This window comes from Amphiura filiformis, chromosome 12 (assembly GCF_039555335.1).
Source record: "Amphiura filiformis chromosome 12, Afil_fr2py, whole genome shotgun sequence".
NCBI lineage: Eukaryota > Metazoa > Echinodermata > Ophiuroidea > Amphilepidida > Amphiuridae > Amphiura > Amphiura filiformis.
Window position 1 is genome coordinate 44,206,909 of NC_092639.1, and position 24,095 is coordinate 44,231,003.

A 24,095-nucleotide genomic window follows, 5' to 3' on the forward strand; every position below is an offset into this window, starting at 1 on the left:
ACAGTGTATATTAGAGGAATAGGGCATTTCCTAGTTAACGTCACTGTGTGAAAAAATAACCGGCCAATATTTATTGTACTCTCTGAAATTCTAGGAAATATAGTTTTGTAAAATGTCCTAAATTTTTAGCTAATTTAGATTATTTGGAAATATTCGCACTTTGCTGCAAAATTTCCTGTGTAAATCGAATACAACTTTTAGTGACTATCAGTCACTTGTAGACCGCTCTCTTCCGAAGGGCATTAAAGCCAGACGGATATTTTTTGTACTTGATGTCAATCAAGATTAATGTATACATTAGATGTAGGCTAAAAACTGAGTAGGTAGGACATCTGCAAATGGTCGTACCTCTCTGATATGCAAATGACAGATAACAGCAAAAACAGCGTCCATATCTGTCCTAAACTTTGGTCAGTGCAGCGAGCCATGGGATTTCAAGTGGGTGATTATTGATTGGCAAGTGCCATATTTGGGCATAAGTGCAGTGCACCATTCAATGTGGAGGGTAGACTAGACTTAAATGATTGATTTTGCTAGAATAATTTCCTGTTAACCAGGATTAAGTACTGCAAAGGTCGAATCATGTTTGCTGTGCAGTATAACTGAACTATGCCTAACTTTACATATTGTGCGTACATGAGCTTCATAGTTCGAATATTTAGCCACATGGCCCCAATTGCTATAAAGCGGCTTCTTAACATTTTACTTCACTAATAGTATGAAACGGACAAGTTTCACGCACTCTCCGCGCACTAAAAATATCTCGGTAAAATTGGGCCATACTAATGCTCACTGGACATTTTTTCTCTGCCCCCGACAAAACTCCAAAAACGCCACATGTTTGAACTCCTTACCATTGGCCCCGGTTATTTTGCTGACAGGGCACTCTTCCTTAAATCCGCCACTGATCGTTTTAATCCTTTTTATTCAGGCTTCTTGGATTCAACCGGCCGTAATCGTACCGACGTGGATAAAGAGTATGTTCTTCTCTTCACAGAAATGGATGAGAATAGAAGTTATTACCTAAATGATAACTTGCTTACTTATTTAAACAGGACGGACGGAGGCGGCATCCCCCCTTTAGGTAAGAATGGCTGACTTGTGGACATGATCCAATACAATAAAGCAGGACCTTGCTTATTGCGATACCTTGCTTGCTTAAGGCGAAATTTCTAATTCTAGCTTTAATATTTTCCTGAGTTAATGCCAATAATATAGCCTTTTTATTTACTGAGGATATCTTTCAGATCGCGGAGCAATAGTTTTATCCACCCAACTATTTCTGTCATTTTCCTCCATGTTATTTAGGTTTTGATAGCAACCGGATGAATGGAATTAATGGTTACGTGTATGGTAATCTTCCTGGAGTCGATATGTGTCAAGGTGATAGAGTAGCTTGGCATCTTCTTGGCATGGGGACTCAGGAAGATGTACATACTGCTTTCTGGCACGGAAATACATTGGTAAGTATTTTGCATAGTCTGATATTCATTTTAAGGAAAGTCACTAACATAGTACGTTCATAACACAAGAAAGGTACGAATTTTCCTTTTTCTATAGTGTTGTTCTTTGTGATTTTCTCCAAAATGTGTGCTTTTTTACACCAAATACGTGTTTATATTTAGATGCATAAATAATTAAGAACTTCCAGCACTTTATATGCAAATAAAATATCTCGGCGGCCATCATCCCAAAGAGGTGCCAGGAGCGGACATGATGTTTATATTGACAACAGTATCGACATTGGATACATTTTACCAAAACATTAAAACTATAACACAGTTTTGCTATTTAATAGTATTTTCATTTTTCTATAGCTCATGGATGACCATCGTATAGATTCCATGGGTGTAATGCCTGCAAGCTTCAAAACAGCGATAATGACGGCCGACAACCCCGGCATATGGCTCATAGCATCAGAAGTTGCTGAACATCGAGCAGGTACTCTTAGAAAAGTGTTCTTGGCTGTCCTGTGTGTAGAACCCTTATTAAGAGAAACTTCTTAAAAAAATTGACAGAACCAAAAATGGTTTCATGAACTTTACATAACCCGATATTTAATGTTATTCAAACGTTTTTACCAAAATATTTTTTGTGTTTGCTGGGTTGTTACAAGTGTAAAATGTTACTGGGTCCGTTTGGGGGCCCTTAAGAAATGACTATCGGCTAACGTCCAAATCTATATAGCGACCACCCCCCCCCCCCTCCAATAGCCGAGGTGCTTCTTGAAAAACTTCTTGTTTTCCGGCATACTTGAACCTTACCTTATCATGGTTTATCATGTTATTATATAACTCGAAATGGAATGAATATTTATATTTCTTATAAATTATTTGACCATCAGCAGTAGGCTATATATTTTTTCTTTGATAATGTGTTTTTATATTGGTAGCCGGTGCTCAGGGTTTGTACACTGTACAGTCCTCATGTGGTGACCCAGCAGAGTTGGAGTTGAGTGGAGTCGAACGGGAATTCTTTATTCAGGCAGAGGAATATGTGTGGAACTATGCCCCACTTGGAAGAGATAACTGGAATGGACAAGACTTATCAACTCCAGGAGGGTAAGTGACTCATTTTTGTATTCACGGGGGGGGCACTTCATTATGAAGTGGATTTAGGTGTAGGGCTGGCACTTTCACAGCACGGGGGCTTTCTGTGAGATCAAAATATAAAAAGAATACCCAGTGGGCACAGGCTAGGATTTCGACGTTGAATTAACGTTGATACAACGTCGAAGTTTCAACCTAACCTGATTTCAACCTACAGGTTAGTTGAAATCAGGTTGAAATTTCGACGTTGATACAATGTTGAAATATCAGGTTGAAGTCATGATGTCGAAATTCATTTTGACGTCGAAATTTCAACGTGATTTCACCGTGATTTCAACGTCAGGTGTGCCCACTGGGTATGGGGTCATTATTTATAAAATAAGGACCCTGGGTGTCAGATCGAATAAGGGGTCTATGGGTAACAGAGCCTATGTTCGAGAAAAAAATGTGGTCTTGGTGATGGCGATGCTGAAAAAGGGGGGATCTTAGCAGCCCTACATACATGTATTATACGCATCGCCTCCAAAGTGAACAACGCTAGTCGGCTTTACTCGATGACCGCTCGCAGAGTTTAGTACGTTTTGAAGACAACGGAACCGGTATGTTATGCTTTCTAAATGCAATTGAAGTCACTTAATTCATCAGTTTACATTTCTTGTTATTTTCCTCCTCTGATTTTAGTGAAGCTTTCACTTATTTCGAGACGGGCCGAGGGGACCGAATCGGTGGATCCTACATAAAAGCGAGATATAGGTTGTACACGGACGACACTTTTGTCCATCCCATAGAACGCGCTCAAGAAGAGGAATACCTGGGCATTCTTGGTCCCGTAATTCGCGCTGAAGTCGGTGATACTTTGAAGATTACTTTCAGGAACAACGCTAGTCGGCCTTACTCAATGACCCCTCATGGGGTGTGGTACGACAAGTCTAATGAAGGACGAGCATACGAAGACGGGGATACAGGTATTTTTAAATTTCATCGTTTAGAATAGCAATATTGTTTCGCAAACCTTGTGAATGCCGGCCTAGATCTACCTGGCAGAACTATTACTGATCATCCGGCAGGGCGGAATCCCCCTATATATACAGACATCGGTTCTTTTACATTTGATGGAATTGGAGCAGCCACAAAAAAATCTGATAAACCAATACCGAACACAGGAAACCTTGGCTACCTGTCCCTTATGAACTACAGAGGCATTACACTAATGTCTATAATTAGGGACCGTTCACAAACACTTGTTAGGGGGCCTGATGCAAACAAATTTCGTTGCGAAAATTTTTTTTTTAATTTCAGGGGCCCCCTTTTGACATGAAAATTATGGGTCAACCCCATAGAAAAGCATATAAACTCAATTTTCCCAGGAAATTTGTGGTCATTTTTTCAGCCCCCCCCCTTAGGAGGGTCAAAAATTCAGGGCCCCCTTTTTGCATCAGGCCCCCTAACAAGTATACAGTCCCTTATACTGTTATTAAAATTGTACAACAGAATCAGACTAGTCGCTGATCTGCTCCTCACAAAGAATCAGGGAGGGTTTAGGAATAGACGGGGTGGCGTTGACCAAATTCACAACCAAAGACGAGTTATGGAAGGCGCAGCCTCACAACAGCTACTACTTTTAAATACTTTTGTGGAATGTTATTGATTCTATCGATCTTAAAACGATGTTCACCATTCCCTGTCTTTATGGCAATCCAGAAGCTCCAGAATCTCACAGAGTTATCTTTGTAGATGCTGTAGGATCTGTTGATCGGAACATTTTTCATCCAGGAAAAACAGAACTGATGTCCAATATACCTTGTAATGAAGATTTACCCTGTATCATCAAAGTTATCACCAAACGTGTAAATAACTTCAAGTATCTCGATCGGATAAATGATGGCATGGCACATCCTGTGTTATTAAACTTTTATTCGGACTAAAAAATTATGTTTTAAAGTATATAGCAAAATATGGTTGTCTGTATTTACTGTACTTCAAAAAATTAAATCACAGGGAATGAACAAGCTGACTTAATATGATACACAATTACTCAAAGTCAGTATTCTGAGATAAGAGTTTCAAAAATTGTTTCATTGTTTTATCTTCAATAATCTTGAAATATTATTCGTCCTGTGTACAGATGCCAGTGACGAGAATGTACAGCCTGGAGACACCGTCACTTACACGTGGAAGGTACCAGAAGCCGTCGCCCCTGGAGATAACGATGATCAATGCATAACCTGGACATACTTCTCTTCAGTTGATCCGGAAAGGGATATTTATTCAGGATTGATCGGTCCACTTCTTGTCTGCCGAGATGGGAGTCTTGATGAAAACGGGAAACAGGTATTTACGATAAATCAGTGAGCAACAAAGGCTCATTAGGAAGTCATACGAAGTCTTGGAGAAGCGGTAGACACCAAAGAAGAAGACGTAAAGGAAGCAAAAGCAGAAGAAGAGGATACAGAAGCATTGGTAAAAACAGAAGAAAATGACACAATCAGCATTAGGTGAAGAAGAAGCGGAAGAAATAGTAGAAGTAGAAGTAACAGAAGAAGACAGAAGAAGCAGAAGTAAAAGAAGAAGGAGGAGGAAGAGGAGGAGGAGAAGCAGCATCAGTGGAAGAAGAAGAGAAAAAAATAGGATGAGAAACAGAAATACAATTAAAGAAGAATGGAACGAATGATGATGAAACAAAGGAAACTAAGGAGGAGAAGATGTGAAAGAAGAAGAGACAAAGGTCGGTGTGAACTTTAATGTAACATTAAATATCTGACAGTATTGGAATCAAATTTTAATCCCAATTACAAAAGCTAAAGTTTCTCTCTACCTCTCATTTACCATTTTTTTCTACTAATTACTTTGCAGAAAAACGTGGACCATGAATATATTCTTTTATTCGTGTTCCTGGATGAGAACAGAAGCTGGTATCTGCAGGCTACCGTAGATGCTTCTGAATATGAAAATATCGAGATCACTTCAAATCCACATGTTCCGTTTTATTGGTCTAATCAAATGTCGAGTAAGTGTGTAAATATAGCTTTCTTTGTTTTGAAATACATTAGAATAAATAAACATAAAAGGATTTCGTATAAGACAGCAAAGAAAAACATTAATACTGTTACGAGTCGTACTGACTCAAGGCCAAAATCACCTTTTACCCGAACTCACACGAATGCACAACACAAATACACTGTTTGATTAAACTAACATAATCTAAGTCTTTAATTGAAAACAAAGTATGCTTGGTACATATAACAACAATATACACTAAAATCACACAATCAGTTTTATTCTATTGGTACTTAACCAGCGGTCTTCTTGTTGGTGATTCTAGAGTTCTTGCAATGTTCTGGACGACTGATGTAATATATCCTTATTCACTTGTCCTGCGAAAATCAGCGAAGTCCAGTGTACACTTGCGTTTATAAATATCCTTGCGTATGAAATCCTCACACGAAAATGATGCTGCTTGCTCCTATTACTTATCTTCTTGCGCTGCTTTCTCCACAATATATATATCCTTGCGCTGCTTTCTCCAAAAATGGTGTTTCCTTCACCAATTTCTCTTTTTCCCGGGAACAGGTTTCTTTAACACAGTTCCGCTGTTTTTGACAGATGCGTGGCCTTCACAAACCCAGCAAACTCCAGCAATTCGACAGAAGAACTTTAATCCTTTGATAAGGAAGAGCACATTTGTTTGCTCGCTATCTCCTTCGTTGCTGTATTAAAATAGCTCAATTATTGGCTACATAAACTGGTTAAAATGTACTTCTTTTTTGAAGCACGAAGACCATCACACACATGTGGAGTTTCACAATCTCCCATGACATTCTGTAATTAGCAAACTCAAGCTCTCATATTTTTATACTCCAGAAAACCCAAGATCTATTAATAAACCATCACTTCATTCACATCTTCACAGATGATGCAAGCTTGGGATTTCCCAAGATTAATTATACACATTAACCTTTCTCATTACATCACTTCCTGGGTGTTTTTCTCTATGGTGCACTAATGCTGAACTGGGGATTTCCAAGTTCCAAACATAGATCTGACTTTGTTTACAACAATTTGGGGGGAATTCCAGAATGACTTTCCACATCACTATCTTGCACGTACAAGGGAGTTTCCCATCTCATGAAATACTTTCAGCTTGTAAACAAAGTTAAATGATTAAATTAAATTACTCAGGGCACATCACAATACAAACAAGTCTACACTTGGTTAAAATTGGCTAATGTTATTTTAATACCCCCACTTATCTCACCCCACTCAGGTGTTAAATAAAATTTTAAAAAATAAAAAATGTTGGTATTTATACAGCGCCTTTCACATGTACACATGTACAAAGCGCTTTACATTTATTCCGCTGTCGTTAGAATATGTCAGCTGCCATACAATACCCAGGGCATACTCATACCTTTGGGCGGCGCTCAATGGACAATATTCATAACAGTTCCCCAGTTCACCCTTGGGTAGAGAGAAACAAGTAAGGTAAAGCGCTTTGCCCAAGAGGAGCACATAACGATGGCACCGCCGCACACTGGGCAGTGGACTTCGGTTGTATATATAAATGCGCATATATAAATGCGCACGTGACCAGATGGCCAGTGCCATGTTCGTGTTACCTCACTGTCAATCACTGAAATTGCGACCACAGTTCCAGGTGGTGGCCGCATTGCATTCTCTAAATTCATTAAATTTTCATCGTCAACCGTGTAATTGAATGGGATTATTTTGAAATTTTAAAACGCTTGAAATATCACAAACAAATAGGCCTATGTTGATAAATAATATAAATACAAGCTAAAACCGTTGGGGTTCGATAATGAACCCCACAAAACCAGCACTACGTCATAGATATGGCCAATTGGCACGCCCATTTAGCACGGAAATTATGAAATATAAGTGTGTAAATCAGCTATATCTAGCTTTTCCGTAGTTAATTTTTTTTTCCGTGATGGAAAACGTTAATAAAGAGTTTATCTTTCGGGTCAAGTTATTTTACCCTTTGCAATCAATGCCACTATTTTGCAAAAGCAATTTTCCTTGCGACCTGTCATTTTCCCCTATACTTTTGCACGGGGAGTTTATGTACATCCGGGTACCTTATATCGTTAAATACGGTATGGCGACTTGTAGATGTCACGTGCGCATTTATATATGCGCATTTATATATACAACCGAAGTCCACTGCTGGGCCAGAATCAAGTGTGCCAAAATGATAAACTGACAATCAAACGTATAAAACACGATAAAATGACTAAACCAGGTGTTTTTGTGGATGCAGAATTCAATGGAGTGATTTTTTAAAATGTATGACGTCATCAAAATGCTGAACGGTGATTGGTCGATTATATTTGCAACAGTATTTCAAATGATATATGTTGAAATTTTAATTGAAAAAAAAATAGGGGTTCGAAGGGTACGAAATTCAATGATGACATTTTGGAAAGCGTATGACGTCATTAATATACTGATATGTGATTGGTCAAATATTCCTCTCACAGTTATTCAAATGCTTGTGTAAGAATTATTATAAAAACTTTCAAATCTGGAGTTTTAAGGACTGTGGTATCCCATAGAGCCATTTTCCAAGGCATACATCAATAAAATGCTGACATTTTAATAATATAAGCAAATAAATAACAAGACTAAATAAAATGTTGGGGGTTAATTTTTCTCCTAAATGTGTACGTGATTCTTCCTGCCGGACTCCAAACCGTCACCATTGTCTTAAACGTAGTTTTTGCCCTAATTTACAACCCATCTATAAACCAATTTTCCAATTATACCCGTACGCTGTGATCCATCAAAATCAGCTGAAAAGTGAGCAAATAGGGTACATTTGATGGACCATGGAATGCAGGATGGCAAATATTTGCAACAAAAATTGCCATCCACATAGTTCTAAGACTTGTCTGCAAATGATAAAATTAATTTCTGTACAGGAATCGACAGGAATCCAAACTAAATTTCTATTTTTGCCCCCTCGTTACTCCTGATTAATACAATTATTTATATTTTGACTTTAATGATCTGGTTTGACTTCTACTAGGTATGACATATGCAAAATGGCAAGACAACAGTTTCTCATTTACTAACGTTACATTAGTTGTTTTCAAAATTCACACTTCTACCTTTGTAGAGAAAATATGACACTTTTGGGTGAAATTCATGAGTGAACGACACTTATGAAATCCATCGAAATATAAATTATGGGCCAAACAATATACTTGAGAATGTTTTCTTTCTCAAACAACTGGAAAAAATTAGAAATTCCACATTCACCAAATTTGAATTTTGGCACACTTTGATTCCGCCCTGGCCCACTGTGCGCCGGGGCTCGAACTCACAATCCACCGATTACAAGGCAACGTGCCCCTCAATTTAATGTAATGGGGAGCGAGGAATCGTAATCTATATGCAGGGTCAAGAGGTTGCGCACCTTTTGATCGCAAATTATGTCAGTGGCAGCGGAATAATTTATTTGCTACAGCCTACATGCTTATATTCTCGTGTTAATTAACTCTACCTCTCTACAGGTATAAACGGCTACATGTTCGCTAACATTGAAGGACTCACCATGTGTGCCGGCGACACCGTTAGCTGGCACCTGTTTTCTGTAGGATATTTTTTTGACTCTCATCCTGTTTACTTCCGGGGCAATACTTTTGTCGTCGATGGGCGCCGACGAGACACGATAATATTGTTTCCAGGGATAGCACAGACAGCGATTATGAAGCCAGATAGTATTGGTAAATTACACTCCGATGGTTGAATTATTTTCTGCAGCACCATCTGATTTCATGTTATTACTCACCTCATTTCCATTATATACGTTACTTCTGTCCTAAACAAAGTTTGCATTTTTTCCTTAAAACTTCAGTTATATATTCTATCATAGAGGTGACTACATAATCAGGTCCTCATACAACCAGGGGTATAAAATGACAATGAATCATCACATTACACCTTGTTCCTTATTGCTCAAGGGTGTGCTACAGGTAATCTTTGACTAAATAAATAATTACAATCGGTTTAGCTGAAAAGCCGGAGTATTCATCCTTCTTTGGAAGTATTGGGACTCCTCCTCAATATATTATAAAACGCCAAATGGTGATGATCCATCCACACAATAAACATGAATTACACAATCTGTGTTGAAAAGTTTATTCAGAGGGAATATAGCTTGTCATTCTTGAAGGAATTCAACAAATCAATAAATGTTGCGGGGAATGTTGATTCCATGGGAAGGGAAGATCAATTGCTGAATGCCATTCAAATGAATTGCTATAGTTTGTTGTAATTAATTTGGACTTGTGTTGATACAGCCTTCCAAATTAATTATTTAGCTCCCATTTTGGTTGAGTACTTTACCCATCAACCATCTTGGATGTATATCTTGGATTTATCTATTTATAGTTTGGTGTAAAAACATAAGTTTTAAAGTCCCATATAACGTATATTTTTATAATTAATCAGGAACGTGGTCCGTCGAGTGTCAAATGCATGGTCATTTCGTCGCTGGAATGAAAGGTTTTTATGAAGTACAAGATTGTGGCCAATTTCAGGAAGAAGCTCTTAATGGTGTTGAGAGAAAGTATTACATAGCAGCCGTCGAGATGGAATGGGATTATGCTCCAGAGAAATCAGAAGATCTTCTGAATCCTAGAAGGTAGGTTAAAACAAACAAAATCAAACCTAAAGATATGACATATACTTCGAACCATATACCACTGGTCCATTGGTGATGCTATTGGAGACATTACATCAAAGATCTTGTTAAGATCCAATCGAATCGGTTTAATACTTTCGATATTACATGGCTATTTATTTTGATCTTGGTTTCTTTACAGCTTTGGATACCGATACACCCACCAAGGAGACACCACCATTGGAAGCAAATACAAGAAGGCTCTGTATCGAGAATTCACCGACGAGACGTTTACGATGGAAAAAGTACGTAGCATTGAGGATATGCATCTAGGTGCGTTGGGACCATTCATCCGCGCAGAGGTTGGCGATAAAATTACAGTTGTCTTCAAAAACATGGCTGCTTCTAAGACATACTCAATACATCCCCACGGAGTTCTTTACAAGAAAACTTCAGAAGGTTCTTTGTACAACGACGGTGTTAATGATACTGGGATCGTTGAACCTGGAGAAACATACACGTATAAGTGGTTTGCGCCTATGAGATCAGGACCAACAGAAACTGGTGCTAATTGCGTTGTGTATTCGTATTACTCGTGTGTGGATTGCCGCGTTGATCCATACACAGGTCTCACAGGGCCACTTGTGATTTGCCGACCAGGAACATTGGGTAGCGATGGACGTCGTGACGATGCTGACCATGAATATGTTCTTCAGTTTTATATTTATGAAGAATTCAGAAGTCATTATTACCAGGAGAACATTGATACGTATACATTGACCCCAGATAAAGTGGACACGAGAGATCCCTTCCATAGAGAAACAAATCGAATGCATGGTAATTATCTACACAATTTTACACAACGCATCATTACATTTGAAAAGAACCACAGGCGTAGATCCAGAGGCCGTAGAGGGGATACAATCACCCCCCCAGCTGTGTGTGGGTTTCTGACCAAATTAACCTCATATTTGACCATTTTAACCCCCAAATGTCCACTTTTGCACCATATTTTACCAGTTTGGCTTAAATATGGTAAATGTTTTCGCACGCTTGGCGCTCATTGGTACCATTAATGTATTCTGTCGCCAAAAAGTGCTGGATTCACTGTACTTCAAGAATTTTTTTCAACCCTATCCCCCAATGTAAAATAGAAATTTACGCCACTGAAGAGGACATTTTACACTAAGAAACTAGGCTTTGCTGATATGAAATAGTATTAAGTTACTTGAGATGAGATATCAAGCACAGTACAAACTTCTTCAAATTTTACGGCCTTCCATTTTGATTAAACATATCAAAAGGAAATCTCTCTTTACTACAGCGCAAATTCGCTTCTAGCGCTTGGTGATTCTCGTAAAAGATATATGTACTGTTAACATGGTTAAGGAGCTGTTTACTGAGTATAAAATCACGATGAAATGTATACTGAGTATTAAACAGGTAAACGTTTACTGTATTTTCAGCCATCAACGGTTACATATATTTTAATCTCAAGCATCTTGAAATGAACCTAGGACAGCGCACATCATGGTATGTCATAGGACTTGGTCATGAGGTAGATGTCCATCCTGTTCACTTCCACGGCCAGGTGGTTACTTTTTACACTGACGTTGAGCACCGAGCTGATGTATACGATCTTCTACCAGGTAATGATTTGGTTGAATCAATCGCTGGCGATGCTGTGGCGGCGTCATTAATAGGCGACTGTTAAGTTGACTGAGTACTGTTGAGCTATCTAATCTGCTTCCACTTCTTACGATTCTTTCATCTTATAACCATTTTAAAATGCTCCTTGTGTCAGATACTTCCGCTAATCTCGACCAAACCTGGCCACCAAGATTTTTCTAAGTTGTCCACAGATGGTGAAATGTCATGTAGGAGTTATTAGTGAAAATCTTTAAAATACTAAAATAGATCCACAAACCTGAGCTTGCTATATAATAGATATGGGCCAAAGGTCATGTAGGGGTTGATAGGGATAATTTTGTGAAACTCTTAACTTATATGTTGTGAACCAGTGTTTTTAAGCATTTGGATATAAGTTGCAACTTTGACCAACTTCACCAAATACCGTATATTCAAAATTTGGGCAAAAATCAGGCTTTTTATGATTTGTTTGGAATATTGAGCATTTTTTGACAATGTTTGTTGCAAAATTCTCAAAGTTGGTCAAAATTCAAAAAAAAAAGTTTAAAAATTAATGAAAAAAACATTTTTGGGGATTTTCTCCAAAATGAGCATTTTGGCCCAAATGTGACCTCGCAGAATTCATCACGCCTTTGCCATTCTAAAAATGTTAACTTTTATATTCTTTAGAGCAACAATTTTCTATAATTCAAGTGGTTAAGACCACCCTTAATATAACAAAATACATCTGGACGCAACTTCACATCCCATACATAAAGAATTTGCCTCGCCTATTTTGGAGTAATGGTCTTTTATGAAGGGGTATTTTTGGTATAATTATGTTTATAATATTACTCACTTTTAGCTACATCCTTTGCTCATCATATTACCACGGAGGTATAAGTAAGTTAGTGCCATAGACCAAATTACAGGGAAGTCCTTTTTGGTCATTACACTGGCGCGCTTGTCTTTTTACCACGACATCATGGGTTCGAGGCCCGGCAGGACCTTGAAGGAATTCGAAAATGGCACATGATCCTTGGCACACTTGCTTATACACCACCACATTTGTTGTAAACTGATATTTCTAAATAGTAACGATATACATAATTAGACAATTCTGCTTTTATATTTTTGCAGGAGAATTTGCGACTTTGGAAATGTTTAATGATGATCCCGGTGAATGGTTACTTCATTGTCATTCCAATTTCCATAAAGATGCTGGGATGGAAACAACATTTAAAGTGTTTGACAATGGTATGTATGGCAGCTCGCCATTTTCCATTTTACAACAGGAAGTGACTTAATATTATTCTCGAGACGGACAAAACCACTGTAGTAGAACATAATATTGTGTATATACTATATTTTCTTTTTTAAACATTCGATGGAAGAAAATTGTCATACAATTCAACAAAACCCGTTTTAATAAATTTTAAGGGAATGTCATTTATTTTCTCGTGACCAAATTTAACGCTTCAACATCACTCTGAAAACGTCCCATGAATGTGGTGATGAAATCAAGACATATGGAACAAGATACGTTAAATCGATAATGCAGACTTGACATTCAGTAAATGGGATATTTCTTCACGAAGTGCCAAGACTAGTCTAAAAGGAGTCTGCAGAAACCACACAGGCTAAATATTTGGGGTGTGTCGGGAGTTGGTGTCAAATAATTTTTGAAAGAAAGTGTGCTTTCCACGAGTTTACAATTAATACTCAGCATAAAAACGGCGCTTGACCATGATGACACATTTGTGTAAAAATTGAGATTTTCATGTGAATTGCTAATTGCAGTAAACAGTCCTCTTTTATTGCTAGAAGTAAAATAGAATGACTATTTGCCATGCGCCGTTTTTATATTGAGCCACTGAGCCAATATGGTGCTCATCATAATATAGTGAATTAGCATAAAATTGTGGATTTAAGGAGACTAAATTTGAATTTTGTGGGAGAAATATTTCTGAATTTGGGCAACATTGTTCTGATATTATCAAGTTTCTTGATCATTGAGGTTGTATTTACTGAAACTAAATACCAATAAGTGTTGGTCAGTTTTTGAAAGTGGGAGGGGCTTTTAAAAATTTGAATCTTAAAGGTGGTACGCACTCAGAAAGTTTTAAGTACACAAAGAAACAGCTTGGACAAACAAGAATCCGCCCAGTTTTTTTGTACCGTAAATTTATAACATTTGATCCGGAGGGAATTCAAACTTTCTGAGTGACACGTTTAAGAGCCATATTTTAAGCTCCTCCCATGCTAAAAAAAATTGATACATTACAAGTGCATTTCTCTGATGAATGACAATTGCTGACGAAGTTTATGATATTACCTCAAATCAGCTAATTAATCAAAATTAACGCTAAATTTATATTGGTCAATATCACTGTAGGCTCAAATTACTATTAGTATTTTATCACTATTAACAATAGTAAATCAATTGATTTCATGAATAATATGAATCAACCAAAGATCGAACTAATTTGTTTCTATTGCCTTATCAAGCACGAACCACATTTAAAACAAACTCATATTGACCATAAAAACGAATAAAAACATCCGTCTCTCAACACGCGATATTCAAAATTCCCAGTCAGTCGGAGTCGGAAGTTTTGAATATCGCGTGTTGAGAGGCAGCAGTTTTTATGGCAAATATGAGTTTGTTTTAAATAAAACCATGTGATTCGTGCTTGATAATTAATTTTCTAACATAGGCATAATGTTGTGATTACAATGTCAAGTTTATACAACCTCAATTACAGTTGCTGCCAGTGAGAACGGCGACCACGAATGTGCCCGTGAGTGTAAGTGGCCTCCAGAACCCAAGACCTGCCACTATGTGTTCACCGTGGAATGGCTTCAGTCAATGTCAGCTGCCTGCTTTGATTGTCCCTTCAACATGACCGATTGTGATCGCCCTGGATGTATTCCAATCGATGGAGTTCAACGTCCAATAGTTACAGTGAATAGACAGATTCCTGGTCCTCCTATACAGGTAGGAACAGAAATGCTAAACATTGATTTATGCGTACTGCCGAATATCCTATGACTATAAACACTTAAACCCGCGACGTGTCTTACATGTGTATGTGATTCGCCGAACGCAAGTAGCGACCATGGTAAAACCTGCCTATGCACAGCTGGAAATTCGATACCGTCGACCTCTAGAGTCACTATAATACAAACGGGACGGTTGGACGGTTTATGTTAGGCAGTATGGGAAATCAAGGCAAACAGATATTTTGTCGAGCTCTATACACGTTAAAAGCAAAGCAAAGATTGAAAGCAAAGTACATTTTAAAGCTGCAGATTCTCTATTATATTTTATAATATTTATTGAAAGGTATGGACATTAATTTGAACACAAACCTATTAAAAGTCAAGCTTTAACATCTTAAAACAAGTATTAAATGTCTTCCATGAATTGCACGTTTTTATCGTGTTAATATATTTATTGTATTGGTGTCCTGTTTAGGTTTGCGAAGAAGATGAAGTCGAAGTTAAAGTGTGGAATCGTCTCGGCAATTCGGAAGGTACTTCAATCCATTGGCATGGCATACATCAGCGTGGCACACCATACATGGATGGTGCAGCTATGATAACTCAATGTCCTATTTCACCACAGTCCAGTTTTACCTATAAATTCAAGGTAGGTATAATGAATAAGTTAATGTGTTTTATTGACATATGTTTGCGAAGAAGATACCATCGAAGTGAAAATGTGAAATCGTCTCGGCAACTTAGAAGGTACCGCATTTCATTGATGGTGCGGCTATAATAACTCAATGTCCTATTTCACCATAAACTATACCTGCAAATTCAAGGTTCTCTCTTAAATTTATTGCAGAAATCTCAAAATTACGCTTGATAAGCACTGGTATTGAACATTGTCCTAATTGCATCACGACAATCCCCAATTTACTGCTCGACTAGACCAATGTCTGGAGACGATGTTTCTAAGACCAAAAATATTCACAACAAAATGCACTGCCAAGATTACATAATGTCTTCTTGATTCGCAGTGCTTATGTGTTGTCACTTTCTTTGCATGATTTCAAAAAAGGGTTATAGATCAATTTTCACAAGTATGGTGTTCTTGTACAGTATACCTGCATTAACCTGAGTGTGTTGCTTTTATTTCAGGCTTCTCCTGCTGGCACCCATTGGTGGCATTCGCATTCAAATCTGCAACGTCAAGATGGCGCCTTCGGTGCTTTTATCGTTAAACATGCACCAGAACGAGATGTCAACAACGGATACTATGACTACGACCTGCCCGAACACGTGGTCTTCATCCAAGACTGGCCTCATGATCCCACTATAAGTAGAGCTACAGCGTTCCCGCCTATCACATCTGCTTCAGACACTTTAGTAATTAATGCTAAAGGCGTGTCTAGGAATTTCACCGATGGTAACAGCACCGGGATTACTCCGCGTGAAGTGTTTGATGTCAAACCAGGGGCACGGTATCGCTTCCGGGTCATCGGAAATAATATCTGCCATCTGACCGTTGCCGTTGAAAATCACGAACTTACTGTAATCGCTTCAGATGGTGTTCCGATCAAACCAGTTGTAGTGGATCAAATAGGGCTTTCTAGTGGAGAAAGATACGACTTTGTACTTACTGCCGATAAAGCTGTGGCAAACTATTGGTTTCGTCTGTATACGACTGATCCTTTTTGCTCGGTTAAAGAAGAATTTGCTGTTCTGAGGTATGAAGGCTCGTCTGAAGAAGAACCGTCAAAGGTCTCCAATGATGGTGAAGAAAAGGGACATGATGTTTTGCTGAATCCACGATCTCAACTTGATACACCAGGCGGGATTAGTGTAGTCCAACTTGAATCACAAGGTATACTGGGTGGTTAAATAATTTGTAGTGCTATAACCCTCCATCCTAGACAAGCCTCGCAACACTTAAAATATTAGCACATTCTGAACCCGTCCGATGTTTTCAAAATGTCGTATAAACACATCCGGACGTGTTCTGATTTTTTATCGTCGTCTTTGGAACCCTTATCCAGACATCTTTAGTATTTTCTTTTTCAAACAGTATCTTCAACCCACAAAGACTTCATAACTTCAAAGACTTCAAATAACTTCATATTATTGCTAGAATTTATAAACACTTTTATTAGGCATATCACCTCAAAAATAATCGCAGCAGAAACATGTTATTTTTATGTTCCTACATTATTGAGCTTTATTAAAGCATCAAAAATCAAAAAACAGAATTGAAATCGGTCAATGCATTGTGACGTAGTGTCAATTTAAAGATGCTCGTAGATGGAATGAAATCCTGCCACAAATGGCTGTAATGACAAAATTGGCACAATTTAAAATTTTGAAGGTATATTTGGACGCTTGCTTGAAAAAGCAGCGTTAATTTAAATATCACATGTTAAATGCATATCTTTCCTGACTTCGTTACAGAAAACAAAATTTAAAAATCTATCATTGAATAATTATAATAAATTAACCAAATATACTATTTTAGCAATTTCGGCCAATCTGCAGACAAATTAAATCTCAAAAATGACTAAGTTCAGCTAATTAATATGCAAAATTGATGCCAATAGAAAACCGTACATGATATAAAGGTGCGGTTTTTTTTTTGCACACATATGTATACAAAGTTCTTTCAAATGATAACAAAAAATACACAAAAAGTAATTAATTATGCAAATTAGGTAATTACAGCTAATTATGTATTTATGATATTATTATGCAAATTAGGCATGAGTAATTTTAGGTTTTTTTTCAATATTTAATGAACGTCTGTTCATTCATCATAAATTTTTAAGTATGATCCTGTTATGAGGTTGAATAAATGAACTGCAGTTAATTATTTAAAAACAATACAAAAACATAAAAAGTTTGACATTTTGACGGTGTCTGGAATATAATTTTCATTTTACTGTAAACATGGTATGTGTCACCATTACTCAAAGCCAAGTCCGAAAAGTAAAAATTAAAATTCAGTTGCAATGAGACTTTAAATTAACATTTTGTCATCTGGATTAATATGGGAGGATAATCGGTAAAAGCAAAAGCCATTTTACTGTACCGCGTATACAAAAATAGTATGGCCTTGGACACACACAATGGCTTAGAGCTATTGTGGTTTGGAAAATTACTCCCTAAAAATATCATTGATTAATGTTTTGCTTCAACTAGTATTAGGGAAGTGTTTCATTCGTTGTCGACGGAATTAATTTACATGCTAAGAAAGATTAGTATTTCAGCTAAATGGTGGTAGTTCCTTTACTTCAATAGGCCTATATTTACTGATTTATGAGCGATCTTCAAAAATCCATAAAAACAGGCAGTAGCTCTTAAACAAAACTATTTTTTTATTTAAGGACCCGATGTTAGCCTCGGAAAGGCTTCACACACCATATATTAAAAATTTAAACAATTTGGATAAATGAAGCGTATGAAGAAATTCATTTATCGACATGGATGTTTTCTAAAATTGGCCAAATTTGAAGCGCGCCCTTTTCAATTCACTGTTATGCTTGCATGCACAGTGTAGCAGAATTATTGTGCAGCCACTGTGACATACCTACTTTTATAGACGCACACAGAAGTGGTATGAGAATTTTGCAGTGTAGTCATGTTAACGTTAGTATGTCTGGCGTCTCGTGGTTCAAAAGTCAAGCTGTTGGTCCCGTGCACATGTACATCCCTGTGCAAGTCAATGTTTCTGTTTCTAAAAAGAAGGGGACTATCATCGGTTCTAATACATGTATCATACATCAGTGGTTCCCAATGGATATACGCTTCACGAGAGGTTTTTCGTGGGTCATATAAAAAACTAAAACTTTCTGTAAAACGACGTAACCAAATGATGATAAGCTAATATCTGTTTCTTCCTTCATACAAGTTTCTGATGATGAAAAACTACTCGGGGAACCAGACGTCCGCTACTATTTGGCAGTTGGTATCAACGCAGTTGCTGACTGGAGTATGTACGATCCTACAGACTACCCTAATCCTAGCTTGTCGGTGTTGAAGCGGTATACTTCCCAACTCAATTACCATAGCTTTCACACACCACCATCTCCACTGCTGACACAGGTTGGCGATATTCCAGAAGAGGAATTCTGTGACGCAGATGAAACTCTTGCTACTAAGGATGAGTGTATCGAGCAATATTGCGCATGCACGCAAATCATTAAAGTTGATCTCGGGCAGGTAATAAGAATCAATCGACGGTATTACTTTCAATATTCGTTTCAGCACTATAGCTCGCAGTGTGGAGTACGCAAAGGTGATGGTGAGGGGGTGCACTGTTAATTGGGAAACATTCCAGTCGTGGGAATTGATTATATTTTATAGTCTTGATTTGATCGTCGAAAAGAGTAGAGTGTTATTTCGATATCCATCAATGAGTATAGTCGTGGAGAGAGTGACCTGATTATGATATCTAAATAGTTTTGATAAGATTCGCATCGGTAGAGATAATGTAAATCTTGAAAATGTATTCTTCATACTAAATGGTCACCAAATTTGCTACAATTATAGAATTGAACCAATTGCTTGGTGCATTTTCCACACGAAGTTATTATTTTAGTTAAAATAATTTTAAAGTAACACTGACGGTAACAATTTACAAACGAACAACTATAACTTCTAAACTATATTTAACTTAGGGGGCTTCTTATAGCGCCATTACATGGGACACTGATTATCCTTTTGTAGGTGGTAGAACTGGTCCTGGTTGGTGAAGATTTCTCTGGAGCCGATCATCCTATGAGTATTCATGGTTATTCCTTCCGAGTAGTGGCAATGGGCAAACTACCAAGAGGAACCACTGTTGCAGATTTTATTCGATTGGATCAACACGGTAGCTTACGTTTATATATGGGTTTTAAAATTTTCAGTGGGGTGGGAAATGGAAGAACACGCACAAAAATGCTGTACACATGCGGGGGAAATGCACGTTTTTGGTAGCATGGTTGCGAAACACCCTTTTTGCAATAGTTGTAAATGTAGTTTTTTCCTTGGAAACAAATTGTTTGGCTGCGTTAGAGGTATTTTTCTGGAATAAGGAGTCGTTCTGAAATTAATTCCCTCACTATCCTTGAGATAACCGATTTACCAATTTATCATACAATAAAAAGGTATGATGCCGTCCAGCTTTCCAGCAATTGACCGATGTCCGTTGCCTTGAGGCAATTGGTTGTCAAATGTTAACGGTTAAAATATTTTTTATGTTGTAGTTTCAGAATTGGTTATAAGATTGTTTATGCTAATGACGTAATGAAAGTTCGTAGTTTATTTAACTTATTGTTGAAATGGTTCAAGCATATATCTCAAAGTGAACGGTTTTTTGTGACGAAAGAAACGAAAGAGATACACCATCCTTAAAAATGTTACATTGGCCTTACAGTAATACATATTTGTACAGCCGCCTGTATCGATAATATAGTTGCTTAAACTCCAAACTCCAAGTAATGTTTTTGTGGATAGTATCTGCCTTTCGTCTCTCTTGTCACAGTAACACTCATTTAGAGGCATATGCTTGTGTAATTCTACAATATGTATTACATAATATTTATTATGCATTTTGGTTCACAGGTAACATCACAAGAAAACTAGAGAATGCCGTGCTCAAAGACACAGTACAGGTCCAGGGTGATGGCTATACCATTATAAGATTTAAGGCGGACAATCCTGGATGGTGGTTACTCCATTCTAATAAAATCTTTGACGTAAGTACGAGTGTGGTAGTAGTAGTGCTGTAATTGTGTGTAAGTAGTACATTTGAGTAATATTATAGGCCCTGCAATCCCCCATGCGTCTTCTCCCCCTGTTGTTGGCGTTGTTATTGCTGTTGTTGTTATTATTATTGGTGGTGTGGAGGTAGCGGAAGTGGTAGCCCTAACTTATTCTATGAAACACATTGCACAGTTTCCAGTTCAGTAGTTTAGAGAAAGTAGTCAAATGGTCGTTCATGTTCTGCTGCACTTAGCACAGTATTGCTGCTTATGCAGCCTTTCAGCCCAAGGTTAGAACTATACGAACGTGACCTGCTATATTTAAAGAGGATAGCCTTACGCCCATCCATGTCTTATAGATGGGTTGAAATCAATCAAAGGATGTGTTTCCACCTCATATTCATTCAAGTATTCAAGTATTTCAAACATTATGTAATTGACACCGCAAACCTACTACTAAATGCATATACTTGTTTGATTTACACTAAAAAGGATTATGGCATTATATCAAAGCGGGAACCATTTTTATACTGTGACAATTAGGCATACAACATAGTATTATTATATTTTCATTAAAAGACGACGGTTTAGAATTGTCAAAAGATTTGCTTCTTGCATAATTAAACAGAGTGGGCACCCTTAAGGGGGTACTACACCCCTGCCCAATTTTGTGCCTATTTTTGCATTTTTCTTCAAAATTATAGCGCATTGGTGACAAGTAAGATATGTATAATATAGGGGCAAGGACTACAACTACTGCACTGGAAACTTTATTTCAGCACCGTACGACATTTGTGGAGTTAAAGTCCAAAATGAGGGAAAACCTATTATTTGATCAATAAATCAATAACTATTTACCTTGAGTTGCTGAATTTTCAGTACAGTAGTTGTAGTCCTTGCCCCTATAATATACATATCTTACTTGTCACCAATATGCTATAATTTTTGAGAAAAATGTAAAAATAGGCACAAAATTGGCCAGGGGTGTAGTACCCCCTTAATCACTAAAGTATCTGTAACTTAAATCTAGATGAAAAGAAATATTGATTCATTAGGAGTTTCAAGCCAAATTTGCCATAGTTAAAGCCATATTGTAACATTTGCTTAGGAGGACGCCCCCAATGTTTTTCAAAATTCGTGCTTTTACATGATTATAATAAACTAACATACCCAGCAAAAATCAAAACTCTAGGTGCTGTAGTTTTAGTCAAAATCTGAGATTTCGAATAAAACGCAGGAATTGACGTTTAATGATTACGATGGAAATATTAGTCGCACACGCACTCGATGTTCATAACACAGTACGGACATCGCGTGCGGGATGATCCTCATACACACATCAAAGGAACGTGCCGTAGCACGTGCCGATGGAGTGACGCGCATTGACGACATTGGCGCTGGTAGAAAATTCCAAAAGTAAAAGGGGATAAATCTGACAGTAAAAGCTAACATTTTATGGTAAAGAAATACTGATCTATTTTTATGTGAATGTTACAAAATGGCTTTAGACTGTAGTGCGCCCAAAACGTGCACTAGGTCGAATAATTTACTATGCATGTAGAATTGCAATGAATGGGTTTGAAATGAGCGGTAATAGTGGAAGCGGGAGTGGAAGTGTATACTGTTGAAAAGTAAACATTGACGTTTTTCTAATCCATATTCTCTCTATGTGTACAGGATGGTATGGCCATCACTATAAAGGTCGGCGAATCATCGGATCTTCCGCCAGTCCCAGAGAACTTTCCTCGTTGTGGCTCATGGTCTCCTAGTAGTGATGAGAATGAAGATGAAGACGAGGATGAAGAAGAGTCTAATGAGAAGCAAAGGAAAGGTGGAAGCCGCGTTGTTAGACCGGATAGACCGAGGAAGAGTCAATAATAAAAGAACATTAACGTTAGTCCTATTCGCCATTGAATTATGTATAATCTGATTATCACTATGCCAACTGCGTCACTCTTTTGATTGCTGAATAACGATCAAAATGATCGCCACACAAAGTCTACCGGTCCCACTGAATCCGGTCGGACCAGTGCGACCGGTAGACTTTGTGTATTTACGTAGACTTACGTACCCACTTCCCGGTCTAATTTGGAGCTATTGGGACATTAAATGACAAATATACGCAAATCCGAGTCCCCAAGACAGTGTCAATCAAATTCGCCCATGAACAAAGCTATAGTTACAAAGTACCATGGAACCCCTTCTACAAGCTCTAATTAATTTTTAGATCTAATTGATTTTCATTATCTGAAGCAATATATTATTGAATAATAATACTTTGGTGTTTTGCAAACGTTCATTCTACAAATCATATACTTTGAAAACTTGCTAAATTTATTGTTGTTAATGAGTTATGTACGTTTTACAAGTGTTGTTGTTTCAACCCTCTTTACAACATAACTCAAGAACCACAGGACCTACAAAAGTATATCTGTGATATTTAAATTCTTCTACACGCTCGCTATGAATTGAGCAATGCATTTTTTGCTAAAGCTCACTACCATTTGCAAGATGATGTAAACTACAATACATCGTATATCCTTAAAGGGAGTCTCCGGCAATCACACCATTATGCCTTATATGTAAGAAAAATAATTATCAAGCATGAATCCCGTGGTTTTATTTAAAACAAACTCATAGTCACCATAAAAACGAATAAAAACATCCGTCTCTCAACACGCGATATTCAAAATTCCCGGGCGCTGTAATTGTCGAGTGCAATGACGTCCCAGTAATACAATGAAGGCTGACGACAATTGAGCACAAACAACCATTACGTCATTGCACTTAGACTATTTCGGCGCGGGAATTTTGAATATCGCGTGTTGAGAGCCGACTGTTTTTATTCGTTTTTATGGTCAATATGAGTTTGTTTTAAATAAAACAATGTGATTCGTGCTTGATATAACATATACCCAGAAGTCTTTCATATCGTTATGGTTTTTCATATTGACGAGTATGAATATTTTCTATGTAACAACTTTTTACTTATAGTTAGACTATCTTTTGAATAAAGTCTGTCCTTTGAATTTTTATTTTCTATGTATATATATTATAAAATGTGCAGATGTGAAGAGAAATAAAAAAGACTTTTCTGAAATACTTAAATAATGTAAATGTGTTATTTTGAAGGGGAAAATATTGTATAAAAATGCGTTGAATTTGAAGTGAAATAAAGGCTGATAAAATTATGAAAAGTATTAAGTACTTCCTTCTTTCCCTCCATTCTCCATGTTCTTTTTTCTCCTCTTTCCCTCTTTTTTCTCACTCTCTTCTATTTCCTTTTTCATTGATCAGTGGACTTCGGGTATATATATATAAATGCGCATTTATAAATGCGCACGTGACATCTGCAAGTCGCCATACCGTGTTCAACGATGTAAGGTACCCGGATGTGCACAAATTCCACACGCAAAAGTATAGGCGAAAATGACAGGTTACAAGGAAAATTGGTTTTGCAAAATAGTGGCATTGATTGCAAAGGGCAAAATAATTTGACCCGAAACATAAACTCTTTATTTGGATTTTCCATTACGGAAAAAAAAATTA

General features: G+C 37.4%; 1 protein-coding gene across 1 annotated transcript; it reads left to right on the forward strand.

Moving 5' to 3' along the window:
• Window positions 1–935: 935 nt before the first annotated feature.
• Window positions 936–22,760, forward strand: LOC140166263 (hephaestin-like protein). Its single transcript, XM_072189671.1, has 19 exons — window positions 936–1,084; window positions 1,309–1,463; window positions 1,818–1,941; window positions 2,393–2,561; window positions 3,231–3,514; window positions 4,675–4,880; window positions 5,403–5,556; window positions 9,083–9,295; window positions 10,023–10,215; window positions 10,397–11,031; window positions 11,661–11,843; window positions 12,964–13,080; window positions 14,589–14,821; window positions 15,302–15,475; window positions 15,970–16,675; window positions 18,710–19,020; window positions 19,528–19,672; window positions 20,407–20,552; window positions 22,224–22,760. The coding sequence occupies exons 1-19, from the start codon at window positions 1,000–1,002 to the stop codon at window positions 22,422–22,424; spliced, it is 4,434 nt and encodes a 1,477-aa protein (XP_072045772.1). The 5' UTR covers window positions 936–999; the 3' UTR covers window positions 22,425–22,760.
• Window positions 22,761–24,095: the final 1,335 nt, after the last annotated feature.